Below are 22,060 nucleotides of genomic sequence, written 5' to 3' on the forward strand. Positions count from 1 at the left end.
TCCTTAAAAACATCTAATCAAATCTTCAGACATCTAAATAAAATATTAAATATAGATAAAAATTAAATTAATTATACAGTTATAGGGAAAATCGTAAGACGAATTTTTTGAGTCTAATTAGTGTATGATTAGTCATAAGTCCTACGGTAACCAACATATGCTAATGACGGATTAATTAGACTTAAAAGATTCGTCTCGCGGTTTCCAGCGAAATCTTAAATTTGTTTTATAATTAGACTACATTTAATACTTTAAATACGTGACTGTACGTGCCGATGTGACCCGCTCCCAAAGATTTTTGAAACTAAACGGGCCTTAATGAAAAATTCCATATGGTACATTAAACATGTTTGTATGGTTTCAGATCTCCATGAAGCTAAATATCGTATTTGTTTCGGATTATATCTACCGGATTATTTGCTCCATGTCCGTACTATCAACCGTATCTTTTTCTTATATTTATAAACAAAAAATTAAATTCAACCTTCCATTTAAAGTGCATCTTAGGGTTTATTTATTATAGTTTATTTCTCCGACTTGACTTTTAACTCGCTAATAACACATATAAAAGTTTTATTTATAACTTATTTTTCGTTTACAAATATATTGTTTCGCTTAATCATATAATAAGCCAAAAGATAGGCACAAATACTTTTTACTAAATTCTTATCAACAGCGATGCAGAACGTCTAGACTTTCTGTAACTCTCATCTGATTATATGCGTTTTCTTAATAGTATTGTTCACTGCTTAGATCACTTGTTTTAAGCTATCCATTAAGGTTATTTTCTTAAATATTTAATTTATTCTTATAATCTATTGAATAATCTAAATCAAATAAGTCTTAAGAACTCCTTTAAAATGGACGAAAACAAAGAAAAATACATGCGTACCTATAGATTGGATCATGAATCGGTCAAAGGAAATACAAGGAAAAACTTTTTCTATGCTGGTGGTTCTATGAGGAAAACGCACAAGAAACTAAGCAAAACGGCTTATTAATAATTAAAAAAATAATTTATGGATAAAAATTTTATATAGGTGTTTTAGTGATATAAAAGCAAAGTCTAGAAAATAAACTGTAATGAAAAAACTCCAAATTCAACTCTAAATTAAACTTTAAAATTTAGTCTATAAGTATAAACATGAGCTAAAATATGGACTAAGTATTTATGATAAGAGGTATTGTAGCATTTACTGAATCATTGTATAAGTGGTACATCCCACACCAGGCTCTAGGTGAGATTTTTCTCTACTCCCAGTTAGATATAAACAGTTACTTGCTTTTTCCTCTTATTTCAAACTTTATATCTCATCGACTCCAGTTTCTATAGTCACCTCTTCCAAGAACTTGTTCTTGCTAAGGGCAAGTACAACCATGTAGACGGTTATTGTCTATTTGATATACATAGATAGCTAAATAGACGGCTTGTACAATGACTTGTCTATTTATTTATGTGCAAAACATTTAATTTGATACATAAATCAAGATAATCAATGGTGCTAACGAATAGACGAGATGTGGCGTACAACAGTGCTAGTGGTGTCGGTTTAGTATTGGAGCACGCACCCCTGTTGTCTCTTCGCGAAGAGAAGTTGTGGTCGTCTGTTAAATGGGATGGGGTCTTTTTGCAAATTTCGTAACATACAGACGGCTTAAAAACATGTGTTAGTACATGCTTTAAATACGTGCATTATAACGAAAATTAGAGAAAGATAATCCCACCATTCAATTTAAAGCATTGAAAATAAAATAAAATAATTTCCATCGTTACTTTAGAGTATATTGTTATAATTTTGCATGTGTAGTTCGAGCTAGATGGTTGCTTGAACAACCATGAACATATTTCATGGGGTCATCATTTAGCTTTTTCAGAGAAAAAAACAAACACCATCTTTATAAATAAAACTTTTATATATTGTTCTTAGCAATCTAAAGCAAAAACTAAATAATAAAATATGATAAAAAACTCAATCACTCTCAAATTTAATGTTGAAAAATCAAAAATTTTCTTATATAAGCATAAGAAAAAACGAAAAGATAATGTTACTTATTAAGATTGAAAAATCAAAATTTGTCTTATATAAGCATAAGAAAAAAATGAAAAAATAAGGTTACTTATTGAGATTGAAAAATCAAAATTTGTCTTATATAAGCATAAGAAAAGAATGAAAAGATAAGATTACTTATTTGAGACTGGAATACGAGCTATAACACATGATAAGACTAAGGCATGAAATATGTGTACAAGACGAACGGGAGGTCGAAAGCTCTTTTTGGGTATTACCACAATAATGGTATAAAGTTTTTTTTCATGGAAGCCTTTTTAGTGGTTTTGGGTTGGGGAGGTGATAAAAGTCTACCTACTTCATTGTTCAAGGGATTCACATGACATTCACATGACAATGGTAATGGACGATGGCAGATTTAACACCGTCTACACCATCACCATTTGGGTCTTTTGAAGAAGTACTTACGACGTAAAAGAGCACAAATGATACATTTTATTTTAAAATAAAGACATATAAATATATAATCACCATACACCAAAAATAGGGGAAGACATATCAATTTACAAAAGAAATAAGTCAATTTGGTACTTAACTACTAAAAATATTTAAAATATGGTTAATATGAGAAGAAATACCGCTAATAAATCACTTTAATATTTTTATGGACCGTAGGAGGCTTAGGAAAATATACTCTCCGATCACCAATAGTGTGAAATCTTTTCCTATCTACAACATCGATTTCTTCTGCTCGAGGTTCACTAGTGTCAAGAATCAAGAGCAAATCAGCAAGATAAGAGCCAAAACCACTAGCCTGTCACTGATCAATAGTCATGACCTATCGGCCTAACCTGATCACAACAACAAGGATGACAGTAGCCAGACGCCAACAACAATGACAACTCTAATCGATTGATTTGTCAATCAATTCACATCAATAGCAGCCGACGACGTGACTAGTCCTAATCGACACCTCGATGGGATACTTGGGATGGCTAGACCATGAGGCGGACAACTAATGGGTGTGGGCGCGTCGGCGCAGGTGACGCCCGAGTGGGTATGGCTCGAGTCCGGACACAGTCATCTATTAGAAATGAAGACGAGGAGTTAGGACATTGATGTCGCTTGCGGCTCGCCTAACGCTACGCATCACTCAACAAAGTGTGGATTGCGGCTAGCGAGTCTTTTAATTTGTTGTCTGCCTTGGTTCTGGGCTGTGTTGCATGGGATGGGGCGACATGGGCTGTAGCTAGGTTGGTCGCTCCATCCTGCCCAATGGACAGTTCTGCCCACGCATCCACGTGCTGCACCCACGCATCCATACGCCAGCGCGCGTATAGCCCTAGACAAGGAGCGAACCTCAACCTAAGTTTCACTTAAGCCTAGCCGGTGAGACAATTTTGCACGTGTAAAACTATGCCGGAGCCATGCTTAACGCAGGTAACCAAAACATGACCTAACCTAAGGCCCCGTTTAGTTTCCAAAAATTTTCACCCAAAAACATCACATCAAATCTTTGGACACCTAAATAGAGTATTAAACATAGATAAATCGAAAAACTAATTATACAGTTACGTGAGAAATTGTGAGACGAATCTTTTGAGCTTAATTAATATATGATTAGCCATAAGTGCTACAGTAACCCACATGTGCTAATGATGGATTAATTAGGCTCAAAAGATTCGTCAAGCGGTTTCCACGCTAGCCGTGAAATTTGTTTTTTTATTCATGTTCAAAAACTCATTCCGATATCCGATCAAACGTCTAATGTGACGTAAAAAATTTTTTATTTTACCGACTAAGCACCCCTGTATGTTCGTTCCATCGACCGCTGCCACGACGGGTTTGGACGGGAAAAAGGCAAAGCAGCGTGGCACAGCGGCGTCAGGAATTTTTAAAAAGGCCGTGGAAGAAAAAGGGCGAGCGACCAAAATGCCCCCCGCTCTCTCTCCTTCCTTCCTTTCCTTTCCCACGCCTCCGCACTCTCTCCTCCTCCTCCTCCATCCCGATCTGCACAGCCGCCGCCGGAGCCGCCACGCTCTCCCCCCCCCCGCCGCGCCTCTCCGTAGCCCGACGCAGCGGGCCCCGGAGACGTCGTCTCCCCCCTCCCCCCTGCCCACGCCGCCTCCTCGCGCGCGCGCGGCCGGCGAAGCTGGTTAGGGAAGGGGGCGACCCCGGCTCGGCCCGCCGGCCTCCCCTCCCCCACCGGGTCCTGCATCCTCGGTTCGAATCGAGCCCAAAGGTATCCCTTTCTTCCTCCGTGCGCATCCCTCCTAACTCCATCTCTCCCCCGCCGCCGCCGCCGCCGGCCGCAGATGGGAGATCCGTCCGGGCCTGGACCAGTTTCTTACCCCACTTAGCGCATCCGGCTTCGTTGATGCGTGCGGTGCTGGTGCTAGTGATAGTAGTTCTTTTTTCCAGATTTTGATCGATTTGGGCAGGAACTCTGTGCATGTGATGCTCTGTGTTTAGGTGACTAGCTTCAGGGCCTCCAATTATTGGTTCGACTAAAGATGGAACTGTAGATGTGATTGGAAACCTTTTCTTGACTGTGCCAGTGGTGGGCAATAATTGTTGTGGAGCGAAGACCTACTGCAGTAAAGATGTCTATGAGCAAATGTAGGCCATTTCTTTAATTGCTTGCTAGGGAAATTAGATCATATAGATGCCATTAACAGACGAGGACTGTGGAGATAATCTATCTCTAGTGTCAAATCTGTGCGAGAGTAGAGCCTACATATGTCTTGATCGTAAATTTTGTAAGTTTTGTGGAGGTTGAGAACCTGATGTTGCTTTATTTTGTAGTGTAGTGGACTAGAGGATGAAGACGAAGTGCCTCGAGCAGACCACATTATTGTAGTTTGAGGCTCCTTGATGAGCAGTGAAAATGCTACTGGCTGTGGAAGGAGGAGGTTTTTTCTCATCATCGGCTTCAGGGTACAGCCATGGCCTTGCTCTTCTGCTTCTTGGGCGGAAAGATGAAGAGAAGCCTGTCAAGGTATCCCCATGGAATCAGTACCGACTAGTTGATCGGGAAGCCGAGCAAGTGTATCATCTGGCTTCCAGGAAAGATCAGGCTCATGGCAAATGTGCTCCATTTATCTGCTTTGGCCGTGCAGCTGCTGGGCTTGAGGGGGCGTCTCCTCCAAAATTAAATTCGGGCAACACGTCAGGGAGTTCGTCAGAAGAGTCATCTGCTTCAGTAAAGGATGGAAGTAATGGTTCATTAACTGGAAATGAGAAAAAAGGTTGCCTTAAGAGCAACTCAAGAAGGGATTCCTTAGAGCATTGCATAGTGGTAAGTGAAGGTGAGGAGCCACGAGAGTCACTGGAAGAGGTCCAAACCTTGAAATCTGGTATGGAACGGAGAAAAGTTCAATGGACTGATACATGTGGAAAAGAGCTTTTTGAGATAAGGGAATTTGAAGCTAGGTACAGTCTTAAGAATCCTACGCCCTTTACTATCTAGGTGTATTATATATTGAGCTCATGATTTTCACTCATTTATTCATACATCGCAGTCCCCTCCATATTAATTAGTGCTGATAGTCAGTTTATGTGCTTATGGAAACTATGTTTTCTTTACTATCTCTCTTCTTGGCTGCAACACCTTTAGGCTGTTAGTTAACCTTCAACTGGTATTACTTTAAAACTGTGTTTTTCTACATGGTTTGTTATAGCTGTAATACTATCTGATATTTTGGTAATTATTTCAACAGTGATGAAGGTTTGTCAGATGATGATATGGAAAATGAGGGTTTCAGGAAATGTGAATGTGTGATTCAGTAGGTTTCATGTCTGTACAATCGTGGCAATGGAATCGATGCTTCTCGCGTAGCTGAAGTTTTGCTGGCTAAATATGCCTGCGCTGGTGAATTCTCATCGATCAGGGTAATATACATGTGGATTCAAGGCAAGGAGTCATGGTTGATCTTTTGTCTTGCTGAATTATTTGCTGGTGACTTGGTGGTTGTGTTTAGCTAATCTGCACGTTAGGGTTACAGTTTTGGTTCCCCACTGTACCATATCAAGATTTTAACTCCTCAGTGTCTTGTTCACCTTCTTTTTTTTAGCCTTTCTTTCCCTTCCCTTGGTGCTCACAAGCTCCAATGTACCATTTCCGTACAAGTCTGTCCAGTTGGTGTTCTGAGGGATGTTGGATCAATACTATCTTGTTTTGCTTCTCTCCTCACATATTAAGTGATGGATTTGTTGACATTTTTTTGTACCAAGTTGTTGTGTTCATGCCTTGATGGCTGAGTGATGCCATTGTAAAGAAGGATCATGTACTTTTTTCGGTTACGTTATGTGCCACGCGAATAGGTATTCTTTGTCCAGAAAGGAAAAAAAACTTAGAAAGAATGCAGGTCTCTAGCAATTTTGACATTAATGTGTTACCCTGCTGGCTATATGTGAATAATGACATTTTTACTTCGTACACAACTACACAAGAAAGTCGGGACCACTTGTACGAAAGAAATTAGGCCACACCAAGAGAAGATAAACATATATTATGAAAATCTCTATGCAATTGTGCACCACAGAAATGGTAACAGCCCAAGCTGAGATTTGCTCGCCAATACCAGGTGGCTCGCATAGTCGCATGCACTCCCTCTATTTCCAAATAATTGCTACTCTATTTATTCTACAATATAAAACTTTCTAGTTTTAGACTAGCTCCATATGAATATTGACGAATGTAAACACATTTATAAATCATAAACATTAATTAATTAATTAATTAATTAATTAATTAATATACATAGATAGATGGTCTTAAAATATGAAACAGAGAAAGTATCCATCACTGTTTATGTAAAATTTTTATCACCCTATTTTAACAACGGGTTTGTATTGCATATAAAATAATCATATAATTTTAGTTCAACAAAATATAATAATCAAAATGTTATTGATGGTCAAAGTCAAAACAAAATTCTCCACGGAGAAAAAAAAACAAAACAATGTTGAAAAAAGCATCAATGGTAACAGGTAGATGAGAACTCAAGGAGTAAAAAAAAGAAAGAAAATAGTTTTCCTCCCCCAGAGCTATCTGAATTATCACAGTATTAGCCAATATGAATTTGACCCTAACACACCATTGCTCCTGCCTCCTGGTATATGCAAATGACAAGTGCACACGGGGCTGACAGGGACAGTCGCATGGAGCAGAATGTCTGAATGTGCTGCGCCCATGTCGAGTCCCTGCAAACCTCACAAACCGCAACCCAGCTCGCCATCGAGCTATTAACTCAGCAGCCCCAGCTAGCAGCGGCAACCGCCAAAGGCGTTGGCGCCTCGGTGTAGAGAGAGAGAGAGAGAGAGAGAGAGAGGAAGGGTGACGACTTGGCCTGGCAGGCAGTGGCAGTGGCACACTGGCACCACACACTCTTATCCACAGCGGGGGTGCGTGCGTGTGTCCAAACCTTCTCCACGCGTTCCTTCCCTCCATTTCCACTCCCTTCCAAGAACCAAGGGAGCCAGCCTCCCCTTGCAGAGAAGAGAAGCTCCGGGGAGTAGCAGCAATGTCTCTGGCTCCCTCCATCCCTTCCATCAAGGTGAAGGTGGGAGGCGTCGCGGTCTCGTCCCCCCACCGCCACCGGGCATGCAGGTCGTCGTTCGCCGTGATCAGGAGCTCCAAGGCGGAGGGGGGACCCAGGAGACCCGCCGCGCCGCCGCTGTCGCCGCCGCCGCCTATGCCTCCCAAGGCGCCGGCTCTGTCCACGCCTCCGACGCTGTCCCAGCCGCCGACCCCGGTGCAGCCGGCTGCCCCTCCGTCGTCGTCGCCGCCGCCGCCGCAGGATTCTGAGCCGAAGCCGGCGGCGGCCCCGGTGGCTGTGGCGGCGCCGCCAGCGGCAGGGTCTGTGACGTTGGAGTACCAGAGGAAGGTGGCCAAGGATCTGCAGGACTACTTCAAGCAGAAGAAGCTGGAAGAGGCTGATCAGGGTCCCTTCTTTGGGTTCGTGGCCAAGAATGAGATTTCCAATGGAAGGTATGTTCCCCCCCTGAAAGATGCAGCAACAGATTTCTCAACCAGAAAATTCTCTGAATTAGCTACATGATTATTACAGTAATTAGGCGATGAAATGGAATAGTCAGTTTATGAAATAGGAATACCTGCTGACCTAGTTAACCGCAAATCGGTGAGACAGAATGATCAGGATGTAAGGTTGTCACAACCAGCATGCCCTGAAACAAACAGAAGGCTTGAGATTAATTTGTTTATAGCATGTTTTCAAGTCAGTAAGAACTTAGGCCCTAATATGCCTACTGCAAACTATCACATCCCTTGTGCAATTACTCATAACTACAACAATCATGCTGAATCATGTCGGGCGCGCGGCCAATTTTGTATAAATAAATAAAAGCAGGGTGATTAAGTGATTATTGAATAGGCTCAGATTGCTTGTTTGCTTTTGTTGATTCTGATTGTCAAACTCTCGCAGATGGGCTATGTTTGGGTTTGCAGTAGGGATGTTAACAGAGTATGCAACCGGCTCAGATTTTGTTCAACAAGTGAAGATCCTTCTCTCCAATTTTGGAATTGTGGATTTGGACTGATCGCAGGTGTTTGACGTTATTGTTCTGTATAACTATGGAGTACAATGTATCTTTTTATCCAACATATAGAAAGATCAATCTTGCACATTGTTATACCCTTGACTTCATTTGTGCTGGCCTGTCAGTTCTGATGAATGTGAAATCCACTTTTCAGTTTTTCTTCTTTGTTTATCTAATTGAGTTTTCTCATGGATAAGGATAAACTAGTTGTCTCATCAGGATTTACATATATACTAAAACGCTCGTCTATAGAGTAATGCATGATAAAAGCTTCAGATCAAATCAAACTATACTTTTTGCTGAATAACAACTTATGGGACTCCTGTTCAAACCGACATTAACCCGATATTATATTAAGCTAGATGACCATTTCTAAAGTAAGAACTAAGAAGGATAAATTGAATAACAAAAACGGTTATTGAAACATTTGAATATTTATTACACACATATGCTTACAAAATTGGTGATTTGTGACGATCAGTCTAACTAAAACTAGTTATTCAGACATGTTATGGCTGCATCACAAATATAGTCCTCTGGGTTGCCACAGAAAGATGATGACTCTAGACCAGCATATGTTCTAGCAATAATATTTAAGCTTCTCTAAAGCTCTCTGAGTCTGCATAACACATCAAGCTGCACCAACAATGTCAATATTCATGTTTGATGCTATGTATAAGTTGACGTCAAGTAGACACTAGTTGTTAGGTTTGAGCATTCATTAGGTAGACCTCTATTTGCATCTTACTTAGAGAAAGGGAAATGAAACATTAGTTTCCAATGGTTAAGGGGTGAAAGGTAAATTAATAGCCATGAGTCTGAGTACAGACCACCTGTACCTGGTAAGAAGTGATATTTACCTCAAATATGAGAAGATTAGGAAAACCATGTACCTGGTAATATGGTACTGCACCTCAAAGAAGTTAAGAAAAGCCTGCTCCTGATACTGTTATTATAAACAAGTTACCAGTAGTCCCCACAAGAGCATTCCCCATCCTCAAAATGATGAAACCGGATTGAATCCCTTAAAATGATTTTCCGGCCAACAATTTGAGAAATGTATTTGAAAGCTGTATGGCAATCTCCGCAAACCCGAAGGTTTTTCATGATCCTTATGGGGCCACCTGAGGAGGAGCGAGTCAGAACAAAAGCAACCGCAAGCTTTTCGCTATGGTAGCTTAGCAACTCTTCTTTATTTTCTTCATCCAGATCATGTAAGACATATTCTGTCAATGGAACATAACCTGCATTCCTTATCTTCTGAATCAAAAAGCTCAGTTTTTCATAGATTTCTTTGGTGTTTGGATGTGACCTGTCACCAGCAATGAAGGTATGAACTCCATCACATAAGGTCACCCAACTACGACCTGCCTCTTTTTTTACTGCTGCTCCCTTCATTGCAGCCCGTGCTTTGGCTGTATCTTCCCACCTTCCTATTGCTGCATGAAACTTGGATGCAAGAACATAATTCACAGGATTTTCAGGTTCTAGTTCCAAAAGCATCATTGAAGCTTCTCTCCCAAGATCTATCTTGCCACTGTCTTTCGATTGTTGACAAGCAACTAATACCGTCCTCCATATGAAAGTATTTGGTCTCATTGGCATTCTTTTCATGTACTCTTGTATCTTCTTGAGCTCACCAGCTCGACCAAGAAGGTCTATAACACACGAATAATGCTCAATCTGGGGTAATATACCATGGTCCTTCATCAATTCAATGTAGCCAAGACCTCTTTCAACCAAACCAGCATGACTACAGGCAGACAAAACACTTACAAACGTGACATGGTCTGGACTTTCTCCACTCTCTTGCATTTCCTCAAATATCTCCAAAGCTTTCCTCCCAAGACCATGTCTCGCATAACCAGAAATCATGGAGTTCCATGAGAACTCATTTTTCTGGGTCATGGAATGGAATACCTTTGAAGCATAATCTATCCTTCCGCACTTGGAGTACATATCAACTAGAGCACTCTCAACCACAACATCTGATTCCAGGTGTGACCTTAAACCAAAAGCGTGCATTTCCATTCCACGCTCCAATGCTGCCACAGAAGCACAAGCATTCAGTACAATGGAGAAGGTGCAGTGATCCATCATTTGGTCACTATGCATCATAAGCCAAACACAGTCCATAGCCTCCTGTAGATGTCCATTATAGATGTATCCTGAAATCATTGAGTTCCATGAGACAGAATCCCTTCTGCCAGACATTTTAGAAAACAGTTGTTCACAAGAATCCACATCTCCTGACTTTGCATAGCATGATATGAGTGCATTATCTACCGCATTGTCTTCTGTAATTCCATGCTTCAACACGATAGAATGAATCTGCTTTCCAAGTTCAAGAACAGACAATGGAATCAAAGAAGACAGTAAGTTAACAAACGTCACTTTATTTGGAACCAAACCACTTCTCATCATATTGGAGAAAACTTGTACACATTCAGTAATAGGTGCTTGTGAACCAGCCATGACACCCATGATAGAGTTCCAAGAAACTACATCATGTGCAGACATAGAGTTGAAAATTTCCCAGCATTCCGACATAGCTCCACATTCTCCATACATTTTAACCAGAGCATTTGAAACAGAGGTATCCAAATATAGTCCCCACTTTACAACATCGCAATGCAATTGTTGGCCTGCAGCTAAAAGTCTCAAACCAGCACAGGAACTCAAGCCACTAATTGCTGCAAAGTTTGATGGACTTATACAATCTTGTCTCATTAAATAGTAGTTTATAATTGCTGCTTCACAGTACCCATTTTGATCAAGAGCAGCGATAATGGTGTTCCATGAAATCCGATCCCTTGCTTCCATCAGCTGAAAAACTCTACAGGCTTTATCAATGGCACCACACTTGGCGTACATATTAACTAGGCCATTACTAATGGCAATTTTCATAAAAATAAGTCCAGCTCTGAGCGCATGCCCATGGACTTCCCTACCTTTCCTCAACCCTTGTTCTGCTGTAGAAAACTCAGCTATTGCACTAAGCAACACAACATAAGTATCCACATTAATGGCAGCAGAATCCCTTGTTCCCATGAAAATCTCTGCTGCTGCTTCACCATTTTGCTGCTTGACCAAACCCACTATCAGGCCATTCAAAGTAACTGCATTTCTCTCTTTCAGACTGAGAAAAATGTCCTTTGCTTCATCAAGCATGCCATGTCTCGCAAATGCACTGACTAGAGCACTGCCTACGTACAGATCACTTGAGCAGCCGGATTTGAGGACCCTCACAAACAATTGATCAAGCACTCCAGAGCTGCATGAGGAAAGATAAGTCACGGTGATTAAGCTCCCAAAAGTATGCTCTGTTGGCCTCAACTCAATCGCTGAAGCATCGTACTGCATAGCCCTGAACAAGTTAAACGTGCAAATTGCATCCCCTTTCTTAGCATACACAGACATCATGGCGTTCCATGTGATCAAGTCCTTGACTGGTGCGGTATCGAACACACGCTTTGCCAGGATCGGTGAACCAACGGAGCAACTACCGTACATCGAGATCAGGGCGTTGCACACCGTGGTGTTTGAAGTGAACACGGTCTTAGAGACCAATCCATGGACCTGCGCGGCAAAGCCCAGCCAGTCTGGCCCCGCATCCTGGCATGCCCGGAGCACACTGCCAAAGGTGAACGACGTTGGCCTGCACTCTGGTCCCTCCCGAAGCATGGCGCGGAACATCTCGAAGGCCTCCTCAGGGAGCCCGGACAGCACATGCCCAGACATGAGGCAGGTCCAAGAAACGGCGTTCCGGTCCGGCATTTCGCCGAACACCCGGCGAGCGGCGTCCAGGCGCGCGCCCTTGGCGTAGGAGTTGACGAGACGGTTGGCGAGGAAGAGGTCATGGGTGAGGCCCCTCTTGAAGATATCGAGGTGGAGGCTCTCCGGCGAGGCGTCGCGGCGTGGGAGGAGGACTTCGGCGGCGTGAGGACGTCGCGGCGGTCGCGAGAGGGGAGGCCGGTCCGGCTCCGGGGGCGGGGGCGGGGGCGGGGGCGGGAAGCGGTGGGCGAGGAGGTCCCGGAGCGGAACCGGGGGAGGGAGACGGCGAGATGGCGGCGGAGAAGGAGAGGCGGAGGAGGAAGAGCGGCGGCGGCGGAGTGTGAGCTGAGGTAATGGCGGGAGCTTGCGGTGCATGGATCTTCGCTTCACAACACTAGCGGACGGCGAATGGGAAGGGAAGGGGCAAGTTTAAATGAAAATTGCTTTGGCCGCTACATGAACACTAAGTTTTTTTTAATAGACGCCGTTAAGTTTTTAATTTTCTTTATTCAAAAATTTTATATAAATATACAAAGTTATAAATCATGTTTAAAGATGTTTTATAGTAATAAATTAAATTATAATAAAATAATTTATAATTATTTTTTTAATAATATGAATGGTCAAATACAGAACTAAAATTTAATTGCGTCAATTAAAAAAACGGAGGAAGTAGATACTGGCATACAAACTTATAGAATACAGTAGGATAGAATGCTCCATCGTTTTTTTATTTAACGTTATTGTATTTTGGATTTATGGATGACTACTTTTTTTCTAAAAAATAAAAGTATAAATCATGCTTAAAAGTAACTTAATCATAAAAAATCATAATAAAATAATGAATAATTATACTACTTTCATCCTAAAATAATGTCATTTTTAACTATTCTAGTTTGTCCCAAAACAAATTTATTTTTTAAGTAATCATTGTATTGGAGTTTGTGAAGGCCAAATTTTTTTTATTAGTATTTGATCAAGTGAAGGATGTTTTATTCTTTTAGTTTTTTAATGGTAGGTGTGTGGTGGGTGAAAAGTAAAGTTATTTTAGAACACATGGTGTATATTTTTAAATAAGATAAATGATAACTTTGCCAAATAAACCGACCGGGACAAAAATTTGTTTGATGCATAAATGTATTGTTTGTGCGAGGCAAAACCAAAGCAACATACGGTGGCTAATATTTATCAACTAAAGATATTGATAATTAAGACACTAGTACGTACATATACGAGGATGTCACGTAAGAATATACTTAGTCCAATCTTAATGAGAGTTTTATAGGCAATAAATCGGATGTCATGTAGATATTTTTGATGATGTGGCAAAGTATTAATAAAAAGAGATATAAAATAAGTTTCATGGGGATAAAACCTACTATGCTCTGTTACCTAGAACAGCTTATGTCTTGCATATAACCTGGGAAACAATAATAGATAAAACTATGTATTGAAAGAGAGATGTTTTATCTTAGTTTTAAACTTTTTAGATGACATATCACTCTAGGTAATTATGTCCATACTCTAGGTAATTATGTTCATAAAGCTTACGTCAAAGATGCCTTATGCTGAGTTTGAGAGGCGGAGAAAAGGGAAGAGGAGAAGGTGCAACAAAATGAGATATGAATCATTACCATGTGATTAGTTAAGCATTAATTTTTAAACATAAAAATAAATTAATATGATTTTTAAAGTAATTTTTAAGAAAACTATTAAAAACACATAATTTAATAATTTAGGGAACTTGTGAATGAAAAACTAGGGATTTTTCTTCTCAATCTCTCTGTATTGAACATGACCTTGCTCCGTGTAAAAAGAATTAATTTCTAGTACTCCCAAGCCATCATCCTCCTCCGCCAAGGGAATGGAACGCCCTCGTCCCTCCTTAGCTTCCGGCATCAAATAATTTTTTATTTGTTAATATATCGTTTGTCTTTTTGATATTTTTTTATTTCTTTGATTTTTTTGTTCTACAACCTAATATGATTTGGTGTGGTAATCGGTTCGTGTTTCTTCTATAATATAGAAATAATATATGTAAAATATTATTCTTTTAGGGTGACGAGGGGGTCGACGGACAACAATGTGCTTTTCTACCAGAAGAACAATCATTTTTTTTTTGCTAGAATGACCGAAGGAGGTTATTCGATATAATTAAGATAGGTTGAAAAAAGTTACTCCTTCCCATTTTTTATATATGACGTTGGACGTCATATATTTAATTATGGAGGGAGTACAAGAAAATTTTTACATCGACAACTGACTATCGAGAAAGGAGGTGTACCAAAGCACATGCCCCAAACCATGACAATCTTCCAAACACACACTACAGATAGGAAAGCCAAGCACCGAACCAGCCATCGCTATGCGAGACCGATCGCCACCAAGCTAACGACACCACTACAACACGAAGACTCTAAAACGACGCCCTCACGAGGGTCACAACGTCAGAAGACTCCGTTGCCATCCATCCAAAGACTAAAGACTGGACAAAGTTTTCACCCAAAGCTTTTTGCCGAGAGAGGAGAGATTCCTCAATACTGCTCTCAGGAGGGTTACTACGCCTGAAGGCGAAGCCACTATTGAGCTTGGACTAAGCTTTTGCTCGGAACCCTCTATCACCGTGGTACGTCACCCAATCTAAAACCATCTAAACTAAAAATCGGCGACAACTTCCGCCACACCCAACCGATGCCCATCCGTCAGTTGGCTCCATCGTATTAAATTGCTACTCCTATGTTCTTTGTATTATAAGCATATTATAAGATTTTTGAATTTGTCTATATTCATCCATCTATCGATATATATGTGTTTTATATATGTGTCTAGATTTATTACCACGCAAATAAATTTAGACAAGACCAAAAAATCAAACAGATATAATAACATCAAACGAAATTGTGAGAATAGCAGATAAACAGCACAACTTGCCGTGTCTATCTCAATCCATTCAGACAGCCGCCTATTTCTACACAAGCAGCAAAGCTGCCAGAGCATATTATAGACCCATAATATTAGTATAAAGAACATATAAATAGCAGAACAAAGGAATACATAGCCTGGAAAGAAAATTTTGATAACAAGCAGCTTTTACTTCGGTTCACCCAATCCTGATGAACCCACGTGCAACTTCTCAGCGAAGAACCCTTCGGAAGTTTTCAATGTAAGGGACTCCTCGGCTACCTGGCAAGTTAAAACTGTGTTTGTAATCCCTCAAAAAGGTCTGTGAGGTCTGGCAATAAATAAACAGATGTAAACAGCATGCTTGCAGTATAAAATGATGGTTGTATTTACTTGGACAAAACACCATTCAACTCCCACGATTATCTACTAGCAAGAAGCCAAGAAACACAGAAGCGTATGTCCAGATTTTGCTGGAAATCGGTGACACCCCCTTTTTCTAATTTTTATAAAATGGGCTAGTTCAGGGTGTAAATGAAATAGTGCGATCACCATATTATTTTGGAACTAGCGAAATGCCAGCATGAAAAAAGCAGTGGACTTTGCAACTCCACCATACTTTATAATTTTTTTAAAGACAAAATAAAACCTAGACCCCAAAAAACTTAGCAACCAGCCATTTTGAATACAATCATTAAAAATTGTACGATTACCGCGCCGGGCTTTTTATCATCTTTGAAAGTATCCCAAGGTAAAAAAAATTTTAGTACAAATTTTTAGTACCCCAAGGTACAATGTACTTTAAGGTACCACATTTTTACATTAAAAAGTATGGCACCTTGAGTTACTTTTTCAAAAATGGTAAAAAAGCTCTTACCGTGCCTACATAGACCCCAAAAAAATCTTTTAAATCAAAGGCCTAGTATGTACTCAGGGAAAGTTACAAACAAAGAGGACAGTGTCACATTTATAGCTTTTCACACAGAAATATGTTTTGAAGCCCAGGTGGTGTCAAAGAGAGAGAGGGTGGGGGGTGTTACCTTCTACTTGTTGCTGGTGGAGATAACTGAACCCAAACAAATTCTTCCATGTAGCTAACATTTTGATCACAGGACCCTTTACATGTGTAAACAATAATTGTTGCCCAATCAAGTGAGTCTGGTCCATTTTCAACAAGGAAGTAATGGAGCAGTTGTGGCATTATCTGCATGCAAAAGGAAATGGCGATGGGACCATGCAAGAATGTAACCAAGAGCACAAATTGTATGAATGTTTGTCAATCATTGAAATCTATCTAGTGGTAAAAAGGTCCATTTGCTACAAGGCTGCATTTCATGACCCAAAACGAAGTTTCACAAAGGCTTAATATGGGCCAGTATTTAGTTGAAACACTTTCTTGCTAGAATGTCCGCATGGTATAGATAACAATGCTGTAACTTGCTGCCATAATTGCTATATGCTGCGTATTACAGGATTAATTCGTTCACTAGTGGCATGCACAATGTGCTTAAAATCACAGTATATTGGTAAGAGTTCTGTAACATTATCTTATGTAAATGGGTTTTAAACATATAGTTATATGCCTGAAATAAAATATGTAATTGAAATACACATTACAAAATCACAACAGAAATATGCCAAAGGAAGAAAAAAACATTCCTAGTGATTTTAGTTGTGTAAGCCTGTTTACAGAAAGACCTCTGCAAGTCTACAACTTCACAATACCAATATGAGGTCAATTGTGGTAGTGGTACAATGATATGATAGGTTTGCTAAGTCAATATTCTCTTAGTGGCTAAAAGCAAACATACTAATATAACTCTATGCATTGCATAGAAGATATTTCATTTACAACACTGTTCTAACCAAAGTTGTGAAATCCATTTACTCTGGTTACTATAGAGACCGAACCACACAAAACAAAACTAGGTTAGCGGGATTTGATGTGACCTATAAGGTATGGTCTATCCCTGAAGCTAGGTACAGGTTGAGTTGCTAAGAGGAACAAAGCTTACAGAAGTATTCGAGAGTATGCAGATGTTTTTTTTCCTTGTTTGTTTGTTTTTCATAAAAGAATGGACGCAGATGCCCTTCCCAAAATATAGGATCATAAATCATACATCTGCAAGTCTTTGTCGGTTTTCTCTTGGGTAGAAACTAGTAAATTTAATAGTCTAAAATATGAGATCTGTCCAACCTGAAATTCATAGCAAAGTGGACCATTACAGTATATGCAAGATGGGATAGCCGCATTAGCTAGCGACCCAGATGATACTGCCAAAGAGGTTTTGCAGTTGATTCCCTGCAGTACCTGCAGATAAGTGTAATCAAAATTATGCTCAAGAATCAAGATGAGTTGTCTCAAAGTGCGAACATGCAAGAGGAGGTAGAGAACTGGATCTAATTACTGCAAGTTTACAATATGCTACCGATGACACTTTTAACTGCATAAAGGCACAAGCTACAAAGTGGAGTTACAGATGTGCTGAAGTGCAAGTGTGCAACATGTAAAATTGCTAATAGGTACTGAAATAACCCCAGTAGTTTCTGAGATTGTGAGAAAACATTGCTAGTTGTTTTTTTCTCAAGTTGATATGGCTTCAATCTGACCTCCCAATCCACATTAAACTGCCCTGGTGGTAAATTACAATCTCTGCCTCTAAAATTCAAAAAACCAAATGATGAACTCAGTTACCCATACAATTTTGATACATGCAGCCAATACCACCAAAATATTAATCAAAGGATTGATTCAACTTTAACAGGTAGATGATGTTATAACATAGTTGTGGAAAAGCTATAGTTCTCTTAATTCAGAATTGAAAATACAGTGAAAGCTAAGACACAATCCAAAAAGGCAAACTTGGTTCTGTAGCATCCAAAGTACAAATTTTTAGCTTATAGCATCGAAAGCTATGTGTTCACTTTAGTATCATCCAAAGGTGCAGCATAGGGTGAGTGTGGAAGAAGATGGCAAGGGTAAAATGGTCACAATAAACAGTAGATTATTTCAGAATAGCACAGGTGCTAGAAATGGGAATGGCTGCACCTTTTGGATGCTAATAAAGTGAGCAGAGAACTTTCGATGCTATCAAACTAACAAGATGAACTTTGGATACTAACAAAACTAATTTTGCAATTCCAAAAATGAGAAGAATTAATAACCTAAAGAAAGGCATTCAAACTGACCTCAAAATTTGATGTTGATCTCTTGAGATGCGTTCTAGAAAAGATGACCAGCATCTGTTGTCATCATCAGCCTGCACAAAAACTGTAATAAATAAGCACATCACTAGTGCACTAGCAAACATATGAAAAAAGCATAACAGGAGAAAAAACCTCAAACTGGTCCATCAACGACGCCATCATGTCATCCTGTTCGCTTTGGCCTTGTGCCACTAACAATTCTGATCTATTCTCACAGCTAGCAAAAGAAGATGGCTTCTCAATTTCATCAACCACAATATATTCAGGCCATATATTGCCAGCAAATGCTGCAACAGTTAGAACATGCAATTACATGGAGGAACAATTAGGAGCTAAAGAAGAAACTCTGCGGTCAAATGCCTTTTCCTGCATCTTGCAGAATAGCAGTAGCATCATGTGAACCTGATATTTGACGGCACTCATTCTTATGCTTGGCGCGCCAATGCAATTCCTGAATAAGGAATCCAAATAGTGATATCTAAGTGATTAATCCCAAATATTGATATCTATTACTCAAGCAGCAGAGACAAACAGATCAAGCTGATGATACGAGATGATTGCCTGGTAAGTTGATACCTGATGCTTCTTTGAACAGTAACTTGCTTTCCTACAGCAGCTACAAATTTTTTCGCCTTTCCATGTACCACACCAACAACAAAATCGAGTTTTGGGTGCTAATAGAAACATTTGAAGATGAACAGCATCAGTTTATATCCATGATTTATAGAGTATGCAAATTGAGTTATTTAAGCAATATATCATATTAGAGGTAAGTGTTTACTGTATGCAAAGCTGTCCACAAAATTATCAAAAGTATAATTTTTCCTAGAGGAAAAGTGGTAATAAAATGTGCATTGTCTAGACAACTTTGAAAGATAGTTTCAACAAGCTCATGCAAGTTTCAGAAAAAAGATGGTGATAATTTCTGGATTCAGCTTATTAATGATTACCACGCAAAATTTATCTGACCTTCCTTTATCTAACAACTATTTATTCAATAATACTAAAACAGAACACCTAACAAGGGGAATCCTTGAGAGCATGTGCCAAAATTGTCATATAGAGAACACACAACAAGCACTAAACAAGCGGAAAGTATAGTAAGGCCTTGTTTAGTTTCCAAAAACATCACATCGAATTTTTGAACACCTAAATAAAGCATTAAACATAGATGAACCTAAAAACTAATTGCACAGTTATGGAAGAAATCTTGAGACGAATCTTTTGAGGCTAATTAGTCCATGATTAGCCATAAGTGCTACAGTAACCAACATGTGCTGATGACGGATTAATTGGACTCAAAAGATTCGTCTCGCGGTTTCTAGGCTAGCCGTGAAATTCGTTTTTTCATTCGTGTCCGAAAACCTCTTCTGACATCCGGTCAAGCATTTGATGTGATGTTTTTGTCAAAAAATTTTGGCAACTAAACACCACCTAAGCAAGACAACCTCCTGCACACTGTGATCTGATGGATCCAATACAGCCCTCTGGCTCCTTCAGCGAATAAAATGAATTGTCCTGGGGTAACTGGCACCGGAAAACTTTAACACTGGAACAATTCACCAGAAGCAGTCAAAAGAAGAAACACACAAAAAAACGGGGGAAAGAACTGTCTATAAGACAAGAACTGCTAGCTTCACCTTTTTCTAGGATTCCCCGCCCTATCCTTCCCCTGCTCATGCTGATCTAGCTGTAAGCATGCCATGGATGGGCACATGAACACAAACAATGTGCGGTGATAGGTTGTCTCCTTCCACTTAATTGGTGCATAAACCTGCATATAAGCAAACAAATTAGTAGTAAATTAGTAGTAGTTAGCAACCACAAGCATACACAGGATGCAGGTACTCATATAAATGAAAGGAGACCTGGAGAACAAAACGTAGTGGTTCACCACAGAAGTCACAGCAGCTGGACTTGCCGGATGGCAAATTAACAGGGTCAAGCCAGGCCTAAACAAAGCAATAAAATTTCTCACTTTAACAAAAAAAAGAGAGATCATATGGCGTTCTAAGAAAAGATATAGCACAAAGGTATATCACTGCATGCACCGGAACACCACCAGCTTTATTAGGGAAGTGTTGAGGGAGAAGAAGATGCCGGTCCTCCGGCCCCTGTGGCTCCTCCATGAATCCCAAGGTTACTTGAGGTTCCACGTCCTCATCATCTATGCAATCATCTACATTCTTGGATATGGCGACATGGTTTTTCTCCTTATCAGAGTTGATCTGAAGGCTCTGAAACTTGTCGCTGTCAGGTTCCATCGTTTCTCTACAGTTGCCTGCAAGGCAATGCATCTATTGTGAGACGTTTGGGGAACAAAAAAAACTGTTATTAAGGTTATTATTATTAAGGCAGATTAAGCCAGATCCGGAAGAGAACCTATCTAGGGTTCATGAAGCAGATTCTCAGAAGGAAAAAAAAAAAGTAGAGCACCCCTGTTCCCGGGAGAACAGCGCAGGCGGCGGGAGGAGAAGCCCGTCCTGGACCGCCGCAAGGCAGAGCGCGGGCGGAGGGGGGAGTTCGCCGGCCGGCCGGCTGTCGCCGCCGCGTACGGGACAGAGAGGACGGAGAGAAGAAATATACTACTCCGTAGTATCGTACGGGTCGTAAAAAATTGGTCTCTTTAGGTGGGGAGAAGAATAAATGAATAATGCTGGTGCATTAAGTTACGACCGAAAAATTTGAGGTTACATAAACAATGCTATATTTGATTTTGTATATAAATCGAGCTTATAAGAAATACATACAGTGCATAGATTTGACTATTCGTCGAATTATTGTTTGTTTTATTAAATTTATTACTAGGTTTATTTTAATTATAACTTACATTTACGTATATTTGCATGATAGTTTTAAATAAGATGAATGATCAAATTATATAAAAAAAATTAACGGTGTCATCTAAACGAGTAGTGTGTAACTTCTGATTCCACTTGTTTTCTCGTACCATAAATAAGTCATCATTATGCTATGCTCTTGTAGGGCTGGTAAAGATAATTTTGCACCTATTTCTTTGTTTTGTGAGATGCACACGAAGACCTTGTTTTTATTTTTCTTTTGCGAGCTTAATCAAATTAGGATAGATTTATTCTTGATTTTTGATTTTAGATTTCAGATCAAGTTGTTCTCTCCTCCCCACCTCGCGCGTACATTTTTTAGGGGGCAAGTGGACAGTGCACGGAGGACAGTCATGACACACTGTTGACGTCACCAGGATACATATAATGGAAACACCTCAAATTATTTAGTTATGTTAAGATTTTGATAAGTCATATATTAGGAGTGCACTGATGTGATAGTAAATTTGTAACGTTGAGAGGAGTATAAAATATACTCGAGGCATAACGATTTTATCCTTTATTTTCTATAGCCACAAAAGGCTTCTCCTTTGATTCTTTAAATTATTTTTTCTTCAGAATCAAAATCAACCCATTTTAGTCGTATTTATCATACTCTGAAATTTAAAAATTACGGTATAGATATATAAAAAACATGTACCCTCTATGGGCAACCGTAGTTTGATTGGACGCGCTTTACTTCCTACACCTACTTGCTTGACTTGGCAACTCAAAACTCTCTTCTCGATGATATTACTCAATGCTTGA

The 22,060-nt window shown here is 39.8% G+C and overlaps 3 protein-coding genes and 1 pseudogene across 5 annotated transcripts; 2 read left to right on the forward strand and 2 right to left on the reverse strand.

Annotated features, from left to right (window-relative positions):
- Window positions 1-4,070: 4,070 nt before the first annotated feature.
- Window positions 4,071-6,288, forward strand: LOC102721028. Of its 2 annotated transcripts, none has more exons than XM_006644263.3 (3): window positions 4,071-4,251; window positions 4,815-5,441; window positions 5,729-6,288. In XM_006644263.3, the coding sequence occupies exons 2-3, from the start codon at window positions 4,897-4,899 to the stop codon at window positions 5,796-5,798; spliced, it is 615 nt and encodes a 204-aa protein (XP_006644326.1). In that variant the 5' UTR covers window positions 4,071-4,251; window positions 4,815-4,896; the 3' UTR covers window positions 5,799-6,288. The 2 variants fall into 2 exon arrangements, with proteins under 2 accessions (XP_006644326.1, XP_040379522.1); XM_040523588.1 differs by having other exon boundaries at window positions 4,820-5,441.
- Window positions 6,289-7,294: 1,006 nt separating this feature from the next.
- LOC102721491 (light-harvesting complex-like protein OHP2, chloroplastic) lies at window positions 7,295-8,726 on the forward strand. The gene is made up of 2 exons (XM_040523600.1): window positions 7,295-8,001; window positions 8,456-8,726. Exons 1-2 carry the CDS (start codon window positions 7,535-7,537, stop codon window positions 8,568-8,570), a joined length of 582 nt encoding a protein of 193 aa, XP_040379534.1. The 5' UTR covers window positions 7,295-7,534; the 3' UTR covers window positions 8,571-8,726.
- LOC102719826 (putative pentatricopeptide repeat-containing protein At5g09950) lies at window positions 7,978-12,719 on the reverse strand. Of its 2 annotated transcripts, none has more exons than XM_040523595.1 (3): window positions 9,464-12,719; window positions 8,127-8,198; window positions 7,978-8,037 (listed from the first exon to the last, which is right to left on the reverse strand). In XM_040523595.1, exon 1 carries the CDS (start codon window positions 12,717-12,719, stop codon window positions 9,534-9,536), a length of 3,186 nt encoding a protein of 1,061 aa, XP_040379529.1. In that variant the 3' UTR covers window positions 7,978-8,037; window positions 8,127-8,198; window positions 9,464-9,533. The 2 variants fall into 2 exon arrangements, with proteins under 2 accessions (XP_040379529.1, XP_040379530.1); XM_040523596.1 differs by having other exon boundaries at window positions 9,431-12,719.
- Window positions 12,720-15,236: 2,517 nt separating this feature from the next.
- On the reverse strand, window positions 15,237-21,072 carry LOC102720106 (annotated as a pseudogene).
- Window positions 21,073-22,060: the final 988 nt, after the last annotated feature.

Source organism: Oryza brachyantha, chromosome 1, assembly GCF_000231095.2.
Source record: "Oryza brachyantha chromosome 1, ObraRS2, whole genome shotgun sequence".
Taxonomy (NCBI): domain Eukaryota; kingdom Viridiplantae; phylum Streptophyta; class Magnoliopsida; order Poales; family Poaceae; genus Oryza; species Oryza brachyantha.